At 47.6% G+C, this 22787-nt stretch overlaps 2 protein-coding genes across 2 annotated transcripts in view; both read left to right on the forward strand.

Moving 5' to 3' along the window:
• kmt2cb (lysine (K)-specific methyltransferase 2Cb) overlaps positions 1-15284 on the forward strand; it is a 128510-nt gene extending 113226 nt beyond the window's left edge. Inside the window, exons 46-61 of the mRNA XM_056292717.1 lie at positions 866-1030; positions 1814-1943; positions 6818-6965; positions 7366-7550; positions 7755-7891; positions 8087-8369; positions 9066-9205; positions 9820-9936; positions 10050-11172; positions 11282-11418; positions 11535-11677; positions 13492-13666; positions 13780-13896; positions 13992-14065; positions 14258-14366; positions 14926-15284. Coding sequence (XP_056148692.1) covers positions 866-1030; positions 1814-1943; positions 6818-6965; positions 7366-7550; positions 7755-7891; positions 8087-8369; positions 9066-9205; positions 9820-9936; positions 10050-11172; positions 11282-11418; positions 11535-11677; positions 13492-13666; positions 13780-13896; positions 13992-14065; positions 14258-14366; positions 14926-15024 — 3282 coding nt within the window. The 3' untranslated portion in view covers positions 15025-15284. The remainder of the gene's footprint in view (positions 1-865; positions 1031-1813; positions 1944-6817; positions 6966-7365; positions 7551-7754; positions 7892-8086; positions 8370-9065; positions 9206-9819; positions 9937-10049; positions 11173-11281; positions 11419-11534; positions 11678-13491; positions 13667-13779; positions 13897-13991; positions 14066-14257; positions 14367-14925) is intronic.
• A 4228-nt stretch (positions 15285-19512) lies between these two features.
• Positions 19513-22787, forward strand: part of LOC130123528 (5'-AMP-activated protein kinase subunit gamma-1-like) — a 44015-nt gene continuing 40740 nt past the window's right edge. Inside the window, exon 1 of the mRNA XM_056292719.1 lies at positions 19513-19720. Within this exon, the coding sequence (XP_056148694.1) occupies positions 19637-19720 (84 nt within the window). The 5' untranslated portion in view covers positions 19513-19636. The remainder of the gene's footprint in view (positions 19721-22787) is intronic.

Below are 22787 nucleotides of genomic sequence, written 5' to 3' on the forward strand. Positions count from 1 at the left end.
CAACACAGAGATTGCGGGGTTCGAATCCCCGTGTTAACCTCCAGCTTGGTCGGGCGTCCTACAGACACAATGGGCCGTGTCTGTGGATGGGAAGCCGGATGTGGGTATGTGTCCTGGTCGCTGCACTAGCGCCTCCTCTGGTTGGCGGGGGCGCCTGTTTGGGGGGGGGGGGAACTGGGGGGAATAGCGTGATCCTCCCACGCGCTACGCCCCCCTGGTGAAACTCCTCATTGCCAGGTGAAAAGAAGTGGGTGGTGACTCCACATGTATGGGAGGAGACATGTGGTAGTCTGCAGCCCTCCCCGGATCGGCAGAGGGGGGTGGAGCAGCGACCAGGGTGACTCTGAAGAGTGGGATAATAGGCCAAGTACAACTGGGGAGAAAAGGGGGGAGGGGGGGATCCAAAAAAAAATTTAATCAGACATGAATCTAATGATGAAATATATGAACTGTAAAAAAATTGAAACCTAAATAGTTGATTTCTGGCCTCATCTTGCTGGAAAAGTGGAGACGTATACAGACATATACAGTGAAGTGAAGACATGGCTCTCTAGCCACTCTTAGTCTGGCCTGTGGAAAAGCAAAGTGGTTCTTAACAGGGTTCTCGGCTGTCTACCGGCACTAGCACCAGCCCAGAGCTAGAAGTAGGTTCACGTTGGTGGAAAGGGGGTAATTCCTCACAAGACAAAATTTTTTTTTTGGGTGTGTTTAATCATACTGAATGATGTTTTTATATTCTAGCTTTAGTTCAAACTTCTTAAGTCACATATCTTAAATACCATTTAGACATATTTAAGTTTTCAGGGGCTTTAAAGGTGTTTTTATTTTTTGTTAAAGCATTTCGTTTGCTATCTCTCTGCCACAGCAGCTCTCTCTGCTGCCCCTGATGGAGCCACTGATCGGGGTCAACTTTGCTCATTTCGCTCCCTACGGCAGTGGCCAGCTCAACGGGGAGAATCTCCTGTCCGGGACCTTCGGAAGCGCCTCACTCGATGGAGTTTCTGACTATTATTCTCAGTTGGCCTACAAGGTGAAGCCTCCTTGTGCTAAATTTGTGACTAAATGTGGTAACTTGGCTAAGATGAAATTTGTCGAGCTCTAAAGCCTCCTACACAATGTCAGATTTTATCAGGCCTATAAGTTAAGTGCAAGCCACAGTGTGTGATATGGATCTAACAAACTTGGATACCACATCAAGTGTGATGTGTGTAGACTGTACCATAACACTACTGAATCGCAGGCTACGACGCAAGTCCATAAAAACGTCATCAGTGTGCGTGCCGCATCAGCATGTCATCAGTCTACGCCGCTGGTAGAGCAACATGATGCCAAGCAGGAATCAAGTCCTTCCAATAGTCACCGCAGCTCGTCTTGTTGAATCCATGGCATTCGGGTCACAGATGCTAACAGTCTGTTTGTGTTTAGCGCCAACAAAGATTGTGCGCCACATTGATCAGTGCGTCCTTTCGTGCTGCATTTCTATTGGTTGGTCAGTAGACGTACTAGGTCGTAGCAGCAGTCACATTGTGAGATGGTCATCCTACATTTCTGACACTGTCAGACTTTTGTCCCAGGTTGTCTTCGGTCGCAAGACCGTAATAATGGCCGTCTTTGAACCTGTCTCACAGTGTGACGTAGGACCACAGTTTTGGAGCCACGGCCAAAGATATCGCCGCGTTTAGTCATCTTTCGTCTGAGACGGCCCACATCACACAGTCTGTAGGAGGCTTTAGACAAGTAGTAGCTAAACAGAGTTTAGTGTGTTAGTGTGTCATGTGGAATGTTGACATTGTGTTGGTCTTCATTCTCAAAGCAGAGTAACTTGAGCAACCCACCCACACCACCGGCATCTCTTCCTCCCACTCCACCACCAGTGAGCCGACAGAAGATGATCAATGGCTTTGCTACAACAGAGGAACTGGCCAGCAAAGCTGCTGCCATGGGTAAGTACTCATGGATGGAGGTTTTGCTTTAGTTCCAAGCATCAAAAAAAAGTGTGCTCAATGGCAAAACATACATTTGTTATCTCCAATTTAGCTGCACCATTCAATTGTAAAGCAATAGAATTCCTCATGGATTTTTTTTTTGTATTCTTTTCTCCCAATTGCACTTGGCCAATTGCACTCTTCCAAGCCATCCCGGTCGCTGCTCCACCCCCTCTGCTGATCCGGGGAGGGCTGCAGACTACCACATGCCTCCTCCGATACATGTGGAGTCGCCAGCCACTTCTTTTCACCTGACACTGAGGAGTTTCACCAGGGGGACGTAGCACATTGGAGGATCGTGCTATTCCCCCCAGTTCCCCCTCCCCTCCAAACAGGCGCCCCGACTGACCAGAGGAGGCGCTAGTGCAGCGACCAGGACACATTCCCACATCCGGCTTCCCACCCGCAGACACAGCCAACTGTGTCTGTAGGGATGCCCGACCAAGCCGGAGATTCTGTTGCCTACCAACACGGGGATTCGAACCCGCAATCCCCGTGTTGGTAGGCAACGGAATAGACCACTACGCTACCCGGACGCCCCTCCTCAGGGATCTTTGTCTCATCTACTTTTTTCTTGTAATCTGGTTTGGGGGAAAAGTTTGAGAATTTTATTTATTTATTTTTTGTTATTGGCATGTTTTGTTCAGATCATAGATAGGGTTGTGGTTTTCATGAAGGTAACAGCTGGAGAGCTCAAAAAGATACACTCCTGAATATGTTGTTCAGTATGGTCTACAGTGTTGATTCAGTATGGTCTACAGTGTTCAGTATGGTCTACAGCAGGGGTCTCCAACCTTTTTTTCCCCGGAGAGCTACTTTTACAAAATGAAAATGGCCGAGAGCTACTCGTGTTTTGTAACATTTATTCTCATAGCTTATTTCAACCCAAACAAACTGAATAAGCTTGTTTTGCCTGAACATTCACAAAATGTTGGTTTCCACAACTCACATTTTATATTAAAACATCACAAAAAGTATTTAATTCACCTGCATGTGCGTTTTATTTCCGCATGCATTTCTTTCTAGTCTATCTCACGCTATTAAATTAAAATATGAATGCTGTCAAAACAAAACGCAATTACAAATACACAGATATTATTACTTACTCGTCATTTTGTTATATCTTTCCACATGTCACTGTATCACCTCACAAAAGTATTCACATGTACAGTTGTATGTGTGATGTGTATTCAGTCTTTTGTAGTTAGTGAGATGACTGGCACTGCATGGAGTCAACAAGAGAGGTGTATGCTGGAGTGTATCCACTCAGGTTCACTCTTATGGAGTCATTTAAATGTTCATCTGTCAGTGTTGTTCTGAACTTTGATTTCATGACATTCATGTCAGAAAAGGCCGACTCACAGAGGTACAGTTGTGTTCAAAATAATAGCGGTGTGTGTAAAAAAAAAAAAGTGAGTAAAGCTAAAAATCCTTATAATGGCTTTTATTTCCATACATGCAAATGCATTGGGAACACTGCACATTCTATTCCAAATCAAAACATGAACAAAAAAATTATCAAATGTGTTATTCCTATACAGAAAGTGAAGAAAAAGGAATATTAGGCTGTTCAAAAAAATAGCAGTGTCTTGCATTTTTCTTTACAAACTCAAACATTTACTGTATAAACTGAAAAATGCTTGAACATGTAGCTTTCCTGTGAATCACTGAACTAATATTTAGTTGTATAACCACTGTTTTTGAGAACTGCTTCACATCTGTGTTGCATGGAGTCGACCAACTTCTGGCACCTGTGAACAGGTATTCCAGCCCAGGACGATTGGACTACGTTCCACAATTCCTCTGCTTTTCTCGGTTTTGCCTCAGAAACAGCATTTTTGATGTCACCCCACAGGTTTTCTATTGGATTAAGGTCCGGGGATTGTGCTGGCCTCTCCATAACGATAATCTTGTTGGTCTGGAACCAAGATGCTGCTCGCTTACTGGTGTGTTTGGGGTCATTGTCTTGTTGAAACACCCATTTCAAGGGCATTTCCTCTTCGGCACAAGGCAGCATGACTTCTTCAAGTATTCTGATGCATTTAAACTGATCCATGATCCCTGTTATGCGATAAATAGGCCCGACACCATAGTATGAGAAACATCCCCATATCATGATGCTTGCGCCACCATGCTTCACAGTCTTCACAGTGTACTGTGGCTTGAATTCAGTGTTTGGGGATTGTCTGACAAACTGTCTGCGGCCCCTAGACCCAAAAAGAACAATCTTGCTTTCATCAGTCCACAAAATGTTGCACCATTTCTCTTTAGGCCAGTCAATGTGTTCTTTGGCAAATTGTAACCTCTTCAGCACATGTCGTTTTTTCAACAACGGGACTTTGCGGGGGCTCCTTGCCGAAAGTTTGGCTTCACATAGGCGTCTTCTAATTGTTACAGTACTCACAGGTAAATTTAGACCTTTGATCTCCCTGGAGCTGGTCATTGGCTGAGTCTTTGCCATTTTGGCTATTCTTCGATTCATTCGAATGGTAGTTTTCCGTTTTCTTCCACGTCTTTCAGGTTTTGGTTGCCATTTTGAAGCATTTGAGATCATTTTAGCTGAGCAGCCTATCATTTTCTGCCCTTCTTTATATGTTTTCTCCTCTCCAATCAACTTTTTAATCAAAGTATTTAATCATTGTTCTTCTGAACAATGTCTGGAACGACCCATTTTCCTCAAGATTTTCAGAGAAATGCACTAGAACTAGCATGTACAACATTTGCTGCCTTTGTCCTTAAATAAGGGCCACCCGTTTGACACCTGTTTTTTCACAGCTGAATGACCTCCCTGATTGAACTCCACACTGCTATTATTTTGAACACGCCCCTTTCAATTAATGATTCATTACACAGAATCAGCAGCATGCATGTCATGACTATTGGGTCTTTTGGTTTTCTATTACTCTACTACACCTACTAATAAGTTATTTGCCATGTAGAAATATAATTTCTACCAAAAACAGTGATTGGTCTGCTTGGTGATGTTGGACTGCTATTGTTTTGAACACAATTGTATGTAGACCCAAACAAAGCAGACATTTTCAGAGCTGCCTGGTGAAGATTCTTATAGTTATCTGGCTCTACTAACTTCCAGAAATGCTGAGAATACTGTTGAGCCTTTAACTGCACATTATTTTGAAGGTTTATTGCCTCAATTTCCATTTCTACCGGATCAACACAGAAAAGTTCAGCAATCTGTCCTGAAATCTCACTTATGTCCACATCCATGAAGGGGTTGGCCATAAATGTCACACAGGGCTCAAGTTTCTCAAAGTCACTGAATCTGTCTGCAAACTCCTGTCCAAGCCTTGACAACAGGTCACAATACTTGGAAACCTTTAAAACGCTGGCTGCACCTGTGTGACTTTCCAACATCTTTGAGACACAGGGGAAGTGCTGAAACCTTTTGTTTTTCACTTGCTGAATGTACAATGACAGTTTTGCACTGAACGCATTGACAGCACTGATCATATCAGATATGTTTTTATCTTTGCCTTGTAACTGTAGGTTCAGGTCATTAATTTTCTCAGTTACATCTGTCAGGAAAGCAAGATCAAGTAGCCACTCTGCATCAGATAATAGGGTGGTATCCTCCTCCCTCGTTTCCATAAATGCCTTGATTTCACCCAGCAAGGAAAGAAAGTGCTGTAGTATCTTACCCCGACTGGAGCCCCTGTCATAGCAGGGGCTCCATCAGTTGTTATAGACTCCAATAGGGACTTTTCAATAGGGATCTTTTTTTTTTTTACAAAGTAGTACTTCACTGCATTGTAAATATCAACTCCCCTGGTTGTGGTTTTCAGTGGAAGTAAGGTCAAAAACTCTTCTTTTGTGGAAAAGTCATCAAACACCATCCGAATGAAAACAGCTAGCTGGGCTGCATCGCTGGAGTCAACAGACTCATCACACTGAATTGAAAACCATTTGCACCTGTTCATGTCCGAGTCCAGCTGTTTTACCGCATCCACAGACAGCGCAGACACTCTCCTTGCCACAGTATTAGCACCAAGTTGTACATCGACAATAGCAGATAACATTTCTGTCTTACTTTTATGGTCCCTGAATAACGTTTCAGCCATCGCAGTCACAGCCTCCTCTACAATCCCGCCATCGGTGAAGGGCTTTTTGTGCTTCGTTAAGATGTGCGCCACTTTAAACGAAGCCTCTGTTGCTGCATTGGCCTTCTTCATTGGTCTTGTGAACAGAGACTGTTGTCTTTGAAGCGTAGTTTTCAGCTCCTTTATCTTCTCTTTTCGTAGACTGCTACCTGCAGGAAAGTCCCGTGAAAACTTGCTGTGGACTTGGGTGAAATGGCGCTCCACGTTACATCTTTTACCAACTGACACACTAGCTCCGCAGATCAGACACACACACTTGTCGTTTACATTCGTGAAACAAAACTCTTGTTTCCCATTCTTCGTGAAAATAGTATGTTTTTAGCCTCTTATTGGTATGGACAGCTGCCGCGGTCATGGTTGCTGTCCGTCTCACATCACCACTGACTCATCAAGCTTGACAGCAGTGCAACTGTTTGATTGACAACTAATTGGCAAATAATCATTTTGTGTAAGGAGGGGGCGGGACACCTGTGAACTTGATTGGATATAAATGTAAGCAGGTTTTCCAAGTGACCAAACAAATTGGACTCATCAAGTTTTCAAATTTATGAAAGATTCATTGACCCTTTGGCGAGCTACTTGGCTCGCGAGCGACGTGTTGGAGACCCCTGGTCTACAGTGTTCATTCAATATGGTCTACAGTGTTCAATATGGTCTACAGCGTGTAATTCTATGATGAAAGAACATGTTTTGCTCCGCCCCTCCTCCATTCAGTGTCAAAAGGCCTTGTCCCAAAGCCACTGCACGTCCCATTCAGGACAGAGGAGGATCTGCTGGCCCGAGCCATCGCCCAGGGACCCAAAACTGTCGATGTTCCAGCCTCTCTCCCTACCCCACCTCACAACAACCAGGAAGAGCTCAGGTAACAGACAACAAAAGACATTTGCAAGACAGTAGTGCTTCCCAGCTGTCTTTTAGAGAAGGCTGTTGTTTCTGTTAACACTTGTGGCTCCTTTCCCTGTGTTATGGTAGAGCAGCTATGGCTGCATGAGTTATAACTTTGTGTGTGTGTGTGTGTGTGTGTGTGAGAATATTATGACAGCAACATTAGTTGTAACACACAGGGGCATAGCTTTTCCCATACAATTACTTTTTCTTAACACCTGGGGGAGAAAATGGCCAAAAAATGTGTGGAGAGGGTTGAGATGAGTTGCTGATGTCTAGAAGGTTCTCAGTTTAAATCAGCACATTTAGATTTATTTCTGTTAACTGGGCTGCACTTACAGCACTGACATTGTCTGTTGGCTTCCTTTTCTCATCAGTAACCGCGGACAGGAGCCTTGCAAAGACAGGGACACGCCGGACAGTTTTGTTCCATCCTCGTCCCCCGAAAGCGTTGTTGGCATGGAAATTAGTCGCTACCCAGATCTGTCCCTGGTGAAGGAAGAGCCTCCCTCCCCCTGCCTTTCTCCTGTCCTGCCTATGCTCCCTGCACCTGAAGGGAAAGGTAAATCCACATGAAACCAACAAAATCAGCCCACTTGTGATGTTTTTTGTAAAGAATCGATGAGGGTTTTATAGATTACTGACACTCACAGCACTGACATACTTCACCTGTTTCAAAGCTCAAAAGCAGAGGTGTTTACTTTGAGAAATGGTGTGACAAAGAGTAGCCTTTTTTGACTGATGCACTCCCTCAATAATCCCACAGGGTCAGAGATCAAACTTCAAGATATCAAGACAGAGCCTTCTGGAATGTTCTTTGGCTCCCCCTTTGGCTCCGTGTCTAATGATTCCAAACAAGGGCTGGTGTCTGTGGCTATCACACTGAGACCAGCTGCAGCAGAGGTGAGAGCTTCTTTCTGCTTTGGTTGTAATTCTTTCAGTTTATACTGTCTTAATCTATGTCACTCATTTGTATAATCTCTAAAAATATAAAATATAATGCACCTGTACCTACACTTGTATTTGTTTGTGATGATTTTGAGACCTGACCCAATTGATTTTACTTTTTGTGTGTATTTTTTTTTCTTTGTCCCTCAGAACATCACGGGTGTAGTGGCGGCCATTTCAGATCTCCTATGTGTGAAGATCCCTAGCAGCTATGAGGTCAGCAGCACCCCAGAAAAGGGGCCCCTGGCAATGCTCAGTGGCCTGCGGGTAGGTCCCCATGGCTTTGAGCCTCGACCACCCGTACTCTTCCAAGGACACAGCAATAATGGAGGCCCTCAGGGGGGCTCAGGTCAGCTGATGAGGCCCAGTGGAACTCAAGGGATGATGCATCAACAGCAGACGCAGCATCTGCGCTTCCAGCCTGACAGCCCAGGTGAGACAAAACCCCCCACAATAACACAGTAATGCTGCCTGCCTGTTGTGGTAAAGTGTAAGTTGAAATGAGCCATATCTGACGTCCCTGAATGACACCCTGTGAAGTGGCACAAAGCAGCAGGACTTTCTTAATGTGTGACCGTCTCCTCTTGGACACCCTACAATGCAATTAGCTTTCTCTTACAATGTTTACAACTGGTCATTTTGTCCTTCACATTGTTATCCGTTCAGGGCTAAAGGCTGTTTGTGGCTCAGGTGCTGACGGACATTGTTATTGATGCAGACACTTGATTCTGTCAGCTAATGAAACTGTGTAATGGCTGTGCTTAGACCAGCGCGGCACACAAGCTCCTGCTCAGTACTGTTGGACCACGAGGCACCAACCTAACAAATGTGGCCAATTAACACAGAAACATTCTGATGAGGAAGTGGGCACCTCATCAAGAGTCAAAGGCTATGGGCAATTGCCTCAATGTGCTTTAATTAGGTTTTTAACTTCCAAACTCATTGTTGCTAAATCCTTGAATTCAGCATTATAACTGAGTTTAGTATTTGTCCCAGGCTGTGCTGTGAACTCTTCCTTATTTCCTTTTCCTCGTACACGTTAGTTGTAAAAAGCCTGATGACCCTACAGTGGGAATGAGTTTGAGGGCTTGGTGTTTCATATGGTATCATTATGTCTATGGTGCTTCAGGCTCGGCTGCAGCCAGGGGACCCGATCAGAAGATCCCAGGCAGCCCTGGATCCAAGCCCCAGTGGTGCTGTCACTGCAAGGTGGTGGTTCTGGGAAATGGAGTTCTGAAATCCATCAAAGACCTCCCTGCCCATAAACAGGTACTGCTGCCAGACTCATTTCATCCTAGCCGCCATTTTATCAGCTTGAAATAATCAATTATTTTAGGTTACATTTCTTTCCACCGACCTCCGACCCGATTTGTTACTAATTGGATAGCTAATTATCCACAGCTTCTATGCCTAAATCTGTAGTGATACAATCATAGTTACGCATATTAAGACCCGTCTGTTGGACAACTATAGATTATTTTAGTGTTATTTTTCCCAGAGGACACTTAAAAGACAGGTCAAGAGCTCACTTGAAGGGATATATTAATCCACTCTTAGCCTGAAGGTCCACACTCACACATATGAATTTAAAGACACCTGCGCACACCCACATGGTCACAGTACACACAGTCTTTGATTATGTAAATCCTCCCTGTTGGGACGAAATCCATCTTGGAGCAATTAGTGGGTTAAGCAGCAATGCCCCCTAACTGCAGTCTGAGGGGATGCTGTGGTTATTTAAAAATCGTGGCTTTTTGATGTTTTGTTTTTTTTAATGGATAATTTTAATATCAAGTTAAGCGCAAGCGTTTCACATTGATCAGCCTTTGATTTATCACTTCACGCCTCATTTGGTTTGTTAATACTTTGATTTATCTCCCAAGGAGACTGAATATCAGTTGAAGTCTGAGGGGAACTTGGTCTTCTGCAGTCACAGTTGCTTCCTTCTCTTTTCCTCATCATCGTCATCCTCACAACCCAGATCAACTACAGACACCAAGGTTTGTCCTACTAGAGTCCAATACACAAACACCAACATCAGTCTAAACACTGGGCGATAATTGCAGTCTAATTTTACAACACATCATGTCTTGTTCTGGTCTTGTCCTTGCAGAAATCTGTGGCTCTTCTGCCAGATATTGAGCAAAGAGAGAGCCTTTCCAAGGCCCAACACCAGTACAATAACAACATGTCCTCGCTGGATGTTCATTGTCTGGCCCAGCTCCAGCCCAAGCAGTCTCCCCCTTCCACCCCTCCCATCCCCTTTCCCACGGCAAGTGGGCTACCCAAGACAGAAGCCAAATCTGACACCATCAGAGTTACAGTGAAGCTGAAGGCCCGACCAAGGGCCCACCACCATGACGGGTGGCACCAGGGAAAGAGACAAAAGGGTCTCCGTTGGAGGAAGTGGACAGTTCAGGTGGTAGTACACAGAGGGAACTCACAACTCCCAGATGAGGATAAGATCGACGAGCTCCTTAAGAAGCTGGGGGCCTCTTTGCGCCCCCGTGCCTCACTGCGGGACCAGAGGCGATGTTGTTTCTGCCACCAGCTTGGGGATGGAATCACTGATGGCCCAGCAAGGCTGCTTAACCTGGATCTGGACGTATGGGTCCACCTCAACTGCGCTCTGTGGTCCACCGAGGTATATGAGACTCAGGCGGGTGCCCTCATCAACGTGGAGCTGGCGCTGCGCCGTGGCCAGTCAGTCCGTTGTGCCTATTGCCAGCAGACGGGCGCCACCAGTGGCTGCCACCGCCTGCGCTGTACCAACGTCTACCACTTCACTTGTGCCCTGCAAGCTCATTGCACCTTCTTCAAGGATAAGACCATGCTTTGTCATGCCCACAGACCCCGGGGCACTGCTGGACAGGCGCTGGAGCATGAGCTGCGTTGCTTTGCCGTGTTCCGACGTGTCTACGTTCAGAGGGACGAAGTGCGTCAGATCGCCACCGCTGTGCAGCAGCCTGAACTGGGCTACACCTTCCGAGTGGGCAGCCTGGTGCTGCATGCCATAGGTCAGCTGACCCCACAGCAGATGGCAGCCTTCCACTCACCCACTGCCATTTTCCCAATTGGCTATGAGGCTTGCCGCATCTACTGGAGCATGCGCCATGGCAACCAGCGCTGTCGCTATATCTGCTCCGTGGAGGAGGGGAATGAAGTGCCAGAGTTTTCCATTCGCGTCATTGAACAGGGCTATCAAGACCTGGTCCTGACTGACACCACCGCTAAAGGTATGTATCTGCTGATCCCCTGACTGAAATATAACTCTTGTCCCCATGCCTCGTGGGAATGCGATCCAGTTTGTAACCATCTTTTTTGCTTCACTCTGTCTCTCATCAGGAGTGTGGGATAAGGTTCTGGGTCCAGTTGCTGAGAGAAGAACTGAATCAGGCACTCTGAAACTCTTCCCTATCTACCTAAAGGGAGAGGATCTGTTTGGGCTTACAGTCTCTGCAGTTACCAAAATTACAGAATCAGTATGTAGCCCATTCCAGTGATTTTATTCAAGATTACAGACAAATGCCAAATTTTGATGAAGCAAAGTTCATTGTGGACTGTTAGAGGAATGCCAAGCTGTTCTGTTCTGTTCCAGCTCCCGGGAGTGGAGGCTTGCGAGAGATACTCTTTCCGTTATGGACGCAACCCACTGTTGGAGTTACCGCTCATCTTCAACCCTGCTGGCAGTGCCCGTGCCCAGCCTCGAACCTGCACTGCCGCCCGTGCACTGGTGATAAGGTAATTTGGGGGGGGGGTCACTAATTCCACCTTGTTGGCCTTCAGAAGTAGTTGTTTGATGGTATGGACAGCAGAGAGGTCAGATAGATAGAGCGAGAGTCATGTCACATTCTGTCAAGATATGGGCGCAGTATAGATGACAGGTTTATGCTGACCCCTCTACTCTTACCCCAGACCGCTCTTTACCGCCCTCCAGTACAGGTCCATGTTTCAGTATCTCAAGTCCTGAAGGATTAAAACACTTGGTGATCCTTTGTATAGCAGATAGATTTTAACTGAGCACAGGGATTCAAACCAGCGATCCCCGTGTTGGTAGGCAACGGAATAGACCGCTACGCTATCTGGATGCCTGGAACGAGCTTTTGTCCGCTCGGCATTTCACCTCGCTATAGTTGCATCTTTTTGGCGTTGTGTCCGCCATGTCGTAGCGTCCTTTTGGGTGTGTGCTTATGAACTCGATCTGGCACCTGGTCACTACGTTTTCGTAAGAGTCCCGCTGCCTGAAGGTTAACGCCCAGAACTGTCCCGTAAACAGCAAATAAGACATAAAATACAGGCAGTGGACAGGGTCTCTGCAGATACAGACCCACCACACACGTCTAGTGGCTCATGAATGATGTAGAGGGAGTTCTGTGTGAGTCTGTACATGGTTTTTTTAGGAAAACCTACTCATCCTACCTTTCAGCTATATAGAGAAGGAAAGACTCGCGCTGTGTCTGTGGTTTGGTTTCACGGGTGACCGTGTTAACTGGTGACCTCAGTGAAGGCAGCTGTTGAAAACATGAACAGAACACCTGGTGTCCTCCTAAAAGCCGTTCATTTGATTTAATATTAAATACACACTCGTCTGTGTTGAATATCCATTTACATAAGTTAAATGTGCTCAGCAGGACTCATTCCCCTCTCGTAGGGTTTCTTCTAACATGGGAAACAAGGCGTAGCTGGCAGAGCGGCTGTATTTTATACCGTCATCCTCAGTGGGAAAGTGACAAACTACTCCTTAGATGCTACGCTAGCTGCTCTGCTAATCTGCTCCCCCACGCTGAAAGTAACTTCAGGAAATGTGACTGTCTCTTGTTGGCTACACTTTTTCATTTCCATAATGGATAATAATATAGATTGTGTTGGACATTCAGTTTAAGGTAATGTAAGGCCCCGTGATGGTCTGGCGGCTTGTCCAGGGTGTCTCCCCACCTGCCGCCCAGTGACTGCTGGGATAGGCTTCAGCATCCCCGCCACCCTGAGAACGGTACAAGCGGTTCTGATAAAGGACGGATAATTTAAGACTTTTTTTAGGCTTTTCAACAGCTGCCGTCACCATGACAACCACGGACACACTCAGCTGAAAGTCACCAGTTAACACGGTCGCTAGTTATTCTGAAACACCTGCAAGAAAGATGCTACGTTGTTACTGCAGTTGAACAGTAGCTCCAGCTCAGACAAACATGCTGGGGGTGTGGTCCAATCAGATTGCGGCTCATTTGTAAACAGCATCTCATAGCCAATCAAGGACTCTGCTATATCTACCCCCAGGTTGGTCCCGCCTGCATTACTTAACCCTTTACTGGCTGTATTTGAGACCTTTTTGACGAGAGTTGATTGCTGTTATTCGGTAAAAAAAAAATATCTCTCACGAGCCACTGTGTTGGCCAGCATACCCTCTGTCTAAGTGCCCCTGAGCAACATGTTGGATTTCTCAAAGCACCAGAGGAGCTGTGTTGTCGCTGACCCTCTGGTGTGGTCCCTGTGGCGATGCCAAGCCAAACAAGAACTTGTTCACAGAAAAGTGTCTTGTCATCATGATACAAACATAGGCCACAGCCCCAGACTGTATCCAGCAGCAGTGCCAGGTCCAACCAGAATGTGGCCCAGGGAGAAGGTGGCGCCCCACACAGCAAGCCTCCAGTAGTGCACCCCAGATCCTCCCAGTACCGCTGGATGAAGAGTGAGTGGAGAGCCAATGTCTATCTGGCACGGTCCCGCATCCAGGTGAGTTTTAAACTAGGCGTATTTGTTTTCCGAATCCGTCTGAAGAAGACTACCGCCCTCATCGTCCGTGTCCTGTGGCCAGGTGAGTTGCTGAATATGTGATGTGTTCACAGGGCCTGGGCCTGTTTGCCGCCAGGGACATTGAAAAACAAACCATGGTGATCGAGTACAATGGAACCATTCTTCGCAACGAAGTCGCCATTAGTAAAGAGAAGATGTACAGAGCTCAGGTATGTGTGGTTGTGTTTTTAACCGTCGTACAGTTGATATTCATTCAGTCTTGCTGAGCCTTAAGTGTAAGAGATAACTGTTTACCCTCTTGTAGAACCGAGGAGTATTCATGTTCCGCATTGACAGTGAACATGTTGTGGATGCCACCCGAACCGGAGGGCTAGCAAGGTAGTGTAGCACTCAGTCATCTTGACTTGGTTTGCAAGCTAATTAACAAACATGTTGAACTCACTGAAAGCAAATGTTCCTCAGTTGACGATCCAATCGATGTCATTTCACAAACCCAGGCTGGCTATGAATCCCGTGACCTTTCTGTATAGAGTGTAACGTGAGTCTGTCTGTTGTCCTCCTGTCGTTAAGGTACATAAACCACTCTTGTGCCCCAAACTGTGTCGCTGAGGTGGTAACGTTCGAAAGGGGTTACAAAATTATCATCAGCAGCAGTCGTAGGATTGAGAAAGGAGAGGAGGTAAGTTTGTTTTTTCTCTTAAAGGTTTAATCACACCCGGGGCATCCGGGTAGCATAGCGCTCTATTCCGTTGCCTACCAACACGGAGATCGGTGGTTTGAATCCCTGTGTTACCTCCCGGTTTGGTCAGGCGTCCCTACAGACACAATTGGCCGTGTCTGCGGGTGGGAAGACGGATGTGGGTATGTGTCCTGGCCGCTGCACTAGCGCCTCCTCTGGTCAGTCGGGGCGCCTGTTCAGGTGGGAGGGGTAACGGGGGAACAGTGGGATCCTCCCACGCGCTACGTCCCCCCTGGTGAAACTCCTCCCCCGTCAGGTGAAAAGAAGCGGCTGGTGACTCCATATGTATGAGAGGAGACATGTGGTAGTCTGCAGCCCTCCCCAGATCGGCAGAGGGGGTGGAGCAGAGACCGGGACGGCTCGGAAGAGTGGGGTAATTGGCCGGGTACAATTGGGGAGAAAAAGGGAGAGAAAAAAGGCCAAAAAATAAATGTAATGACAGTGTTGTGTGTGTGTGTGTGTCCGTCACACTCTCAGTGGTCTCTGTCTCTCTCCCCAGCTGTGTTTTGACTACCAGTTTGACACTGTGGACGGTCAGCACCAGATCGCCTGCCACTGCGGCGCCCCCGAGTGCAGGAAGTGGATCAACAGAGCATAACGGAAATGACATTAAATACAAAATGCATTCCTTGCCCCCGGTGTGTGCATGCCCCGATCTCTGCGGGGAGCAAATGGCTTCACGCTAAAGTCATTTTATGAATGAGCAGAGGGCCTGAACCCGTCGAGTGGAGTCCCGGCTGACTAGTACGGGTCGGCCGGGAGGAGTTAGGGAACTTACGAGGCAGTAGCAGGATGTGACTTGTGCCATATGTGAGAGGCTCTAACGTATTGGATGTCCTCAGTCTGTCTATATGTACCCGTGTGTGTGTGTGTGTGTGCATGCGCGTGTTTGTGTCTGTGTGTGTGTGTGTGTGTGTGTGTGTATGTGTGTGCGTGCGTGCGTGTGTGTGTGTTTGGTGTACATAAGGCGCAAAATCCACCAGCGAATGAGAGCACTGTGCGGGGTGCGGCCTTAATGCTTACTAAGGGCAGGCCCTTTTGTTCCATACTGTTAATGTATCCCATATGACTTAATGTAGACATCACTGAATGAGGAATGTACAGCAACGAATAAATACCGCGAAGGGAAAACTAACTTGCACTAAAAAAGAAACAAACACACACAAAAAGAACTTTTAAGATACTTGATTCCATGAGTCAGTTTTATCACAGCTTTCTGTCGTGGTTTGTGTGGCGTTCGAGCGAGCGTTTTGTATTTATTAGTGAGTGAATGGGTTTTACTCTCAACGTGATGAGACTGATGAGCTGAAGAAGGCTAGACCGCTATCGTTTTGAAGATTGAAGAAGACATGCTGTTACTTTTGTATAAATGTACATAAAGAAAACTATAGGAATAACCGACCAAATACTACCTTAACCTTCTTGATGTTTGGGTGTTTTTAAATTGTTTCTGTTCTGTTTGTTGTTGAAATTTATTTAAGATGGACATTATGATTTCAGTTTGAGAGTATATATTATGAATATTCTGTACAGAATTTGTAAAATAACCACAATTCACAAAGTATTTTTGTTGTATTAAAAGTAAGGTATTGTAGCGTAGTGTTTTGTGACTTACACGTACTTTGACCACTCAAAGAAATATTTTTGTTGAATAATGTGGTAATGAGTTATGGGTTACAGAATGAAAAAAAAAAGAAAAAAAAAAGCGGAATAGTGAGAGGTCGCTCCGATCTGTTTGCTGTTAATCAGGTTTGATTTTAAAAACTGTGAATTAGGTTTTAAAAGTACCCAAAAACAACTTTTAACTTTTTAACACATACAACACACATAGGAACACCACCGTGTTTTTCACCTGTTTTCTTTGTAACGATGATTAGGTGCAAACGTCTGATACCGCGGGTTACACGACGCCGGCGGGTGTCAGAAGAATCATACGGGGAAGCTTATTGGAGCAGCGGGTGGTGCTACTTTCTGAGACAGAGTTGGTGTTCTCCTCAATCAGAAACCTTTCTTATACTGACACTTCACAAGTCACATGCTTAGAAATGGAAGAGTTTTGCGTGCACAATTTCAAGTAAACTGTAAAATTTTGGAGACAGTCTTAGAACTTGTAATGTATATGGCATGTATTTTTTTAACTTTCCGAAGACTCAATTGTATATATTTTCTCAATGAATGGTTGTAACAAAATTGTTTCATGGATATTTTTCTTCTCTTGTATATTACATCATCCTGCCAGTGTGTTTGTGCTACATTTTTCTTGGTCCTGTAAAGTAGTCTGAAATGTTTTTTTTTTTTTTTCCTTTTTTGGAAAAACGCCTTTTGAAGTGTACAGAGTAATATGAGGTTTGGAGTTTGTGGAATTGAATTTAGAAACATTTACAAAAATAAACTATTTTACATCTTAGTGTTTGTACAATTTGGTCATAAAAGAATTAACAGTTGCCAACAAAGTCATATTACTACTACTACTACTACTACTACTACTACTTTCGGCTGCTCCCGTTAGGGGGCGCCACAGCGGATCATCCGTTTCCATCTCTTCCTGTCCTCTGCATCTTCCTCTGTCACACCAGCCACCTGCATGTCCTCCCTCACCACATCCATAAACCTCCTCTTTGGCCTTCCTCTTCTCCTCTTCCCTGGCAGCTCCATATTCAGCATCCTTCTCCCAGTATACCCAGCATCTCTCCTCCACACATGTCCAAACCATCTCAATCTTGCCTCTCTTGCTTTGTCTCCAAACCGTCCAACCTGAGCTGACCCTCTAATATACTCCTTCCTAATCATGTTCTTCTTCGTCACTCCCAGTGAGTGCCACCTCTGCCACCTCCAGCTCCGCCTCCTGTGTTTTCATCAGTGCCACTGTCTCCAAACCATACAACATAGCAGGTCTCACAACCATCTTGTAAACCTTCCCTTCAACTCTTGCTGGTACCCTTCTGTCACAAATCACTCCTGACACTCCTCTCCACCCACTCCACCCTGCCTGCACTCTCTTCTTCACCTCTCACCCCCCATTACTTTGGACCGTTGACCCCAAGTATTGCATGTTCAGTTCGCCTGTAATGGCTAAATCAGAACTATGGCAGAGTGGCAGCTACGGTGAATTTAAGATGGATTTAAAAGGAACTCCATTACAGTTCACTTGGAGCCCATTAACACATCCATGTAAGTCATGAGTACTGGCCTCGGTCTGGCTTGCTCTTCAATCCCGGCAGCAGGGAGAGCGTGTGGTGGGGTGGCTCTCTCTCTCTCTGCTCACGGGAGACCCCTTCAGGCCAAACGGTGCCACGGCTTCCAAATCAAGCGATCCGTCCAATTCAAACGACAAAGCTCCGACGTTAAAATGCGCCGCGCTTTACGCTTAAAGGCGAGGGTGGAGAAACGTCGACATGCCCGGTTTGCCCTCCATCCGGGGGTGGGTATGTGAGGGGACGGAACGTCCTCCAGTGAAGGGGGGGGTTGGAGGTTTAACATTTTGGCGGGCTACATGTGACTAACTTGGATGGGGACTTTAAGAGGACAGCTGTTTAATAAGCTAACACGTTAGCCCCTAGCTAACGGGTCTGACCCTTTAGCCGAGCGGTTAGTGATGTCGCCTTGTGGTGCAGTACACCTCGGATCGAATCCCGCACCGGGCAACAAAATAACCGGTTACGTTGGTGGCAGCGGTGGGATCCGGAAGTGTGCAGATCCTCAGAAGTCTCTTCGGAGCGCGGGAAGAACAAAGCGCACTTCCGGGAGAGGGTGACGATTGTAAGCTACTAATAAGACACGTTAGCCCCTAGCTAACGGGTCTGACCCTTTAGCCAAGCGGTTAGTGACGTCGCCTTGTGGTGCAGGACACCCCGTATCGAATCTTGCACCGGTCAAGAAAATACCCGGCTACACTAAGGCTAGCTAAAACTAGCAAAGAGTTTTCCAACTTGATTATCCACGTGTGTTGCTAGAAAGGCAATGAAGCGACACAGAGAGGTAACTTTGCTCCGTTCAGCTGCAGTTAAAGCTGTATAGATAAAGGGTTTTTATATACAGGCGAACGAAAAGTGGTTTGTTTTTCTTCGGGGTGTATTAGCTTTAGCCTGCTTGTGTGGATGGGGCGGTTTGGTCGACCCATGAGCCAGGTCATGAAGATTTGTACAGAGATCAGTCGTGGACACCGGCTACACATTCCCCTGATGACCCGAGGGACCCTTTGACCCCCGGCAGCCCGGCCGGACCCTCACAGCCCCGGCCGGGGAAGGGTCGTGGATGAACAGGCTCGCTTAGCCCTTGGCTAACGCGTCGGACTCTGAGCTCGACTGGTTAGCGTAGTCGCCCGTGGTGCGGGAGAACCGGGTTCGCGTCCCGGCTGCGGCGGTTCCGGAATTCGCTGCAATGTGTTGTTGTTTTGCGATTGGACCACAAGCGGACAGCCAAGTGTACCAAGATGTTTCGTTAACCGGTTACTCAAACCACTTGCCGAGCTGGTGTGGGACGCATTTGACCACATGTCTCTTGTCGTGTAAACGCTATTGCGTCCTGATGCGTCCCCGCCAGACGAGGACATAGCAGGAAATCATCATCATCATCCTCCTCATCATCATCTTCTTCTTCTTCTTCTTCGTAACGAAATCTGATCACAAGCGGTCAGCAGGACGCGTTTGGAGACGCATGGCAGACACGTGTAACGGGCGACGTTACACGCATTTGACAACCAGGTGTAAACAGGGTCTCTGAGTCGGTGTGACGTCAAAACAGCGGTTCGCTAACCCGCCGAACTTCCGGTGAAGCCGTCACATGGCGCGTTTCTACTTTTTTTAACAACTTTTTTTATTGAAATTTTACAATCAAAATATTGTATCTACATATATGGAGGCAGTGTTTACATTTACGTTGGAGGGGAAACAGCAACCAAAAGTCAACATAGAAAAAAAAAAACAAACAGCCTGGCCGCTAGGGAGGCCTGCCTGCGTGTATTGGCGCACAGCAGGGGAGGGGCGGGGCGGGGCGGGGAGGGGCGTGGCTGAACCGGTCGGTGTGCAGTAATGCGCCGCCGTCCAGGTCCGGCCTACTTCCTGGTGGAGGAGGCAGCGCCGCAGCTCGTCGCACCAGTAGGTGAAAGCAGACGAGGGGTGTTGCTGGTGGGGGTCTGCGACTCGCCAGTAAGCGGTCTCCCTACGTGTTACGCACGTAAACAAACCGAAGAAGAAAAAAACCACTGCGAGATGGGAAGCACAGTGATGGAGTCGAAGAAGGACGGCTCCAAGAAGACGCCGAAGAAGAGCAGAGGTCTGCGCATTAACGTGCCAGTAAGTTTGGCGAAGTGTCGGGCGTTCGCAGCGGCCACGCGCACGCGTGTGCCCGCTTGACGCAGCCTCACGGCCGAGCCGCGTTCCTGAACGGGTTTGCAGGAGACGTTGTGAACTTCGAGACGTTTGCTTTTGTCCATTCGTGTTTTTGACACATGCAGCGTCGTCTTCCCAGCACAAGCACGCACCACGGAGTACGTGCACACGCGTGCATGATTGACGGCTGTCATTTTGGCCTCAGGAAGAGCTCTCGCTCAGCTGTAGCTACTATGTCTCAGTAGTGCAACAGAACAGCTCTTCAGAGGGGCCTTCAGTTGTTGAGAGGCTGAACAGTCGCAGATTGATTGATTGATTGATTGATTGATTGATGGGTGGCAGGGCTTGACATACATGTAGAATGTGTGAAGAGCATCAAGTAACATCCAGCAGGGAGGGATCAGCTCCAACCCACAGTCATGAGTCATGACGGACGCGGTGACCCAGGAAAACTCGAGCACAGACTTGTATGTATTTGATTGTTGTCAGTAGCTTTGCCTCCTTTATTCCATTAATCAATAACACCAGAGGACAGGGGACTGTCTTTCAGTCCTTCACAGACTGAAAACAGATTTGAAACTGTCTGACATCCGTCTCGGCTTTCGTTCTTTATTGAAGTTTGCGGCCTTCCAGGTATGAGCAGCAGTTCAGGTAGGCCTGCAGCTGGCCTACAGACTGAGCTTCATCTGGCCTACACACAGTGAGCTTCATCTGGCCTACGGACAGTGAGCTTCATCTGGCCTACACACAGTGAGCTTCATCTGGCCTACACACAGTGAGCTTCATCTGGCCTACACACAGTGAGCTTCATCTGGCCTACACACAGTGAGCTTCATCTGGCCTACAGAAAGTGAGCTTCATTTGGCCTACACACAGTGAGCTTCATCTGGCCTACAGACGGTGAGCTTCATCTGGCCTACACACAGTGAGCTTCATCTGGCCTACAGACGGTGAGCTTCATCTGGCCTACCGACGGTGAGCTTCATCTGGCCTACACACAGTGAGCTTCATCTGGCCTACAGACAGTGAGCTTCATCTGGCCTACAGACGGTGAGCTTCATCTGGCCTACACACAGTGAGCTTCATCTGGCCTACACACAGTGAGCTTCATCTGGCCTACACACAGTGAGCTTCATCTGGCCTACACACAGTGAGCTTCATCTGGCCTACACACAGTGAGCTTCATCTGGCCTACACACAGTGAGCTTCATCTGGCCTACACACAGTGAGCTTCATCTGGCCTACAGACGGTGAGCTTCATCTGGCCTACAGACGGTGAGCTTCATCTGGCCTACAGACGGTGAGCTTCATCTGGCCTACAGACAGTGAGCTTCATCTGGCCTACACACAGTGAGCTTCATCTGGCCTACAGACAGTGAGCTTCATCTGGCCTACACACAGTGAGCTTCATCTGGCCTACAGACGGTGAGCTTCATCTGGCCTACACACAGTGAGCTTCATCTGGCCTACAGACGGTGAGCTTCATCTGGCCTACAGACAGTGAGCTTCATCTGGCCTACAGACAGTGAGCTTCATCTGGCCTACACACAGTGAGCTTCATCTGGCCTACACACAGTGAGCTTCATCTGGCCTACAGACAGTGAGCTTCATCTGGCCTACACACAGTGAGCTTCATCTGGCCTACAGACGGTGAGCTTCATCTGGCCTACAGACGGTGAGCTTCATCTGGCCTACAGACGGTGAGCTTCATCTGGCCTACAGACGGTGAGCTTCATCTGGCCTACAGACAGTGAGCTTCGTCTGGCCTACAGACCGTGAGCTTCGTCTGGCCTACAGACCGTGAGCTTCGTCTGGCCTACAGACGGTGAGCTCCATCTGGCCTACAGACGGTGAGCTCCGTCTGGCCTACAGACAGTGAGCTCCGTCTGGCCTACAGACGGTGAGCTTCGTCTGGCCTACAGACGGTGAGCTCCGTCTGGCCTACAGACAGTGAGCTTCATCTGGCCTACAGACAGTGAGCTTCGTCTGGCCTACAGACCGTGAGCTTCGTCTGGCCTACAGACCGTGAGCTTCGTCTGGCCTACAGACGGTGAGCTCCATCTGGCCTACAGACAGTGAGCTCCATCTGGCCTACAGACAGTGAGCTTCATCTGGCCTACAGACAGTGAGCTTCATCTGGCCTACAGACGGTGAGCTCCGTCTGGCCTACAGACAGTGAGCTTCGTCTGGCCTACAGACGGTGAGCTTCGTCTGGCCTACAGACGGTGAGCTCCATCTGGCCTACAGACGGTGAGCTTCGTCTGGCCTACAGACAGTGAGCTTCATCTGGCCTACAGACGGTGAGCTCCATCTGGCCTACACACGGTGAGCTTCATCTGGCCTACAGACGGTGAGCTTCATCTGGCCTACACACAGTGAGCTTCATCTGGCCTACAGACGGTGAGCTTCGTCTGGCCTACAGACGGTGAGCTCCATCTGGCCTACAGACGGTGAGCTCCATCTGGCCTACAGACGGTGAGCTCCATCTGGCCTACACACAGTGAGCTTCATCTGGCCTACAGACGGTGAGCTTCGTCTGGCCTACAGACAGTGAGCTTCATCTGGCCTACAGACGGTGAGCTCCATCTGGCCTACACACAGTGAGCTTCATCTGGCCTACACACGGTGAGCTTCATCTGGCCTACAGACGGTGAGCTTCATCTGGCCTACACACGGTGAGCTCCATCTGGCCTACAGACGGTGAGCTCCATCTGGCCTACACACAGTGAGCTTCATCTGGCCTACAGACGGTGAGCTTCGTCTGGCCTACAGACGGTGAGCTCCATCTGGCCTACAGACAGTGAGCTCCATCTGGCCTACAGACCGTGAGCTTCATCTGGCCTGCAGACAGTGAGCTTCATCTGGCCTACAGACAGTGAGCTTCATCTGGCCTACAGACAGTGAACTTCATCTGGCCTACAGACAGTGAGCTTCGTCTGGATTAATTCACTTTAGCTGGGCGATAAACGGTGTTGGGGTGGCTGTCATCAGATCTCGTGATAGATGTCAGTCATGTCCACAAGAGGTGTGG

This window comes from Lampris incognitus, chromosome 14 (assembly GCF_029633865.1).
Source record: "Lampris incognitus isolate fLamInc1 chromosome 14, fLamInc1.hap2, whole genome shotgun sequence".
Classification (NCBI taxonomy): Eukaryota; Metazoa; Chordata; class Actinopteri; order Lampriformes; family Lampridae; genus Lampris; species Lampris incognitus.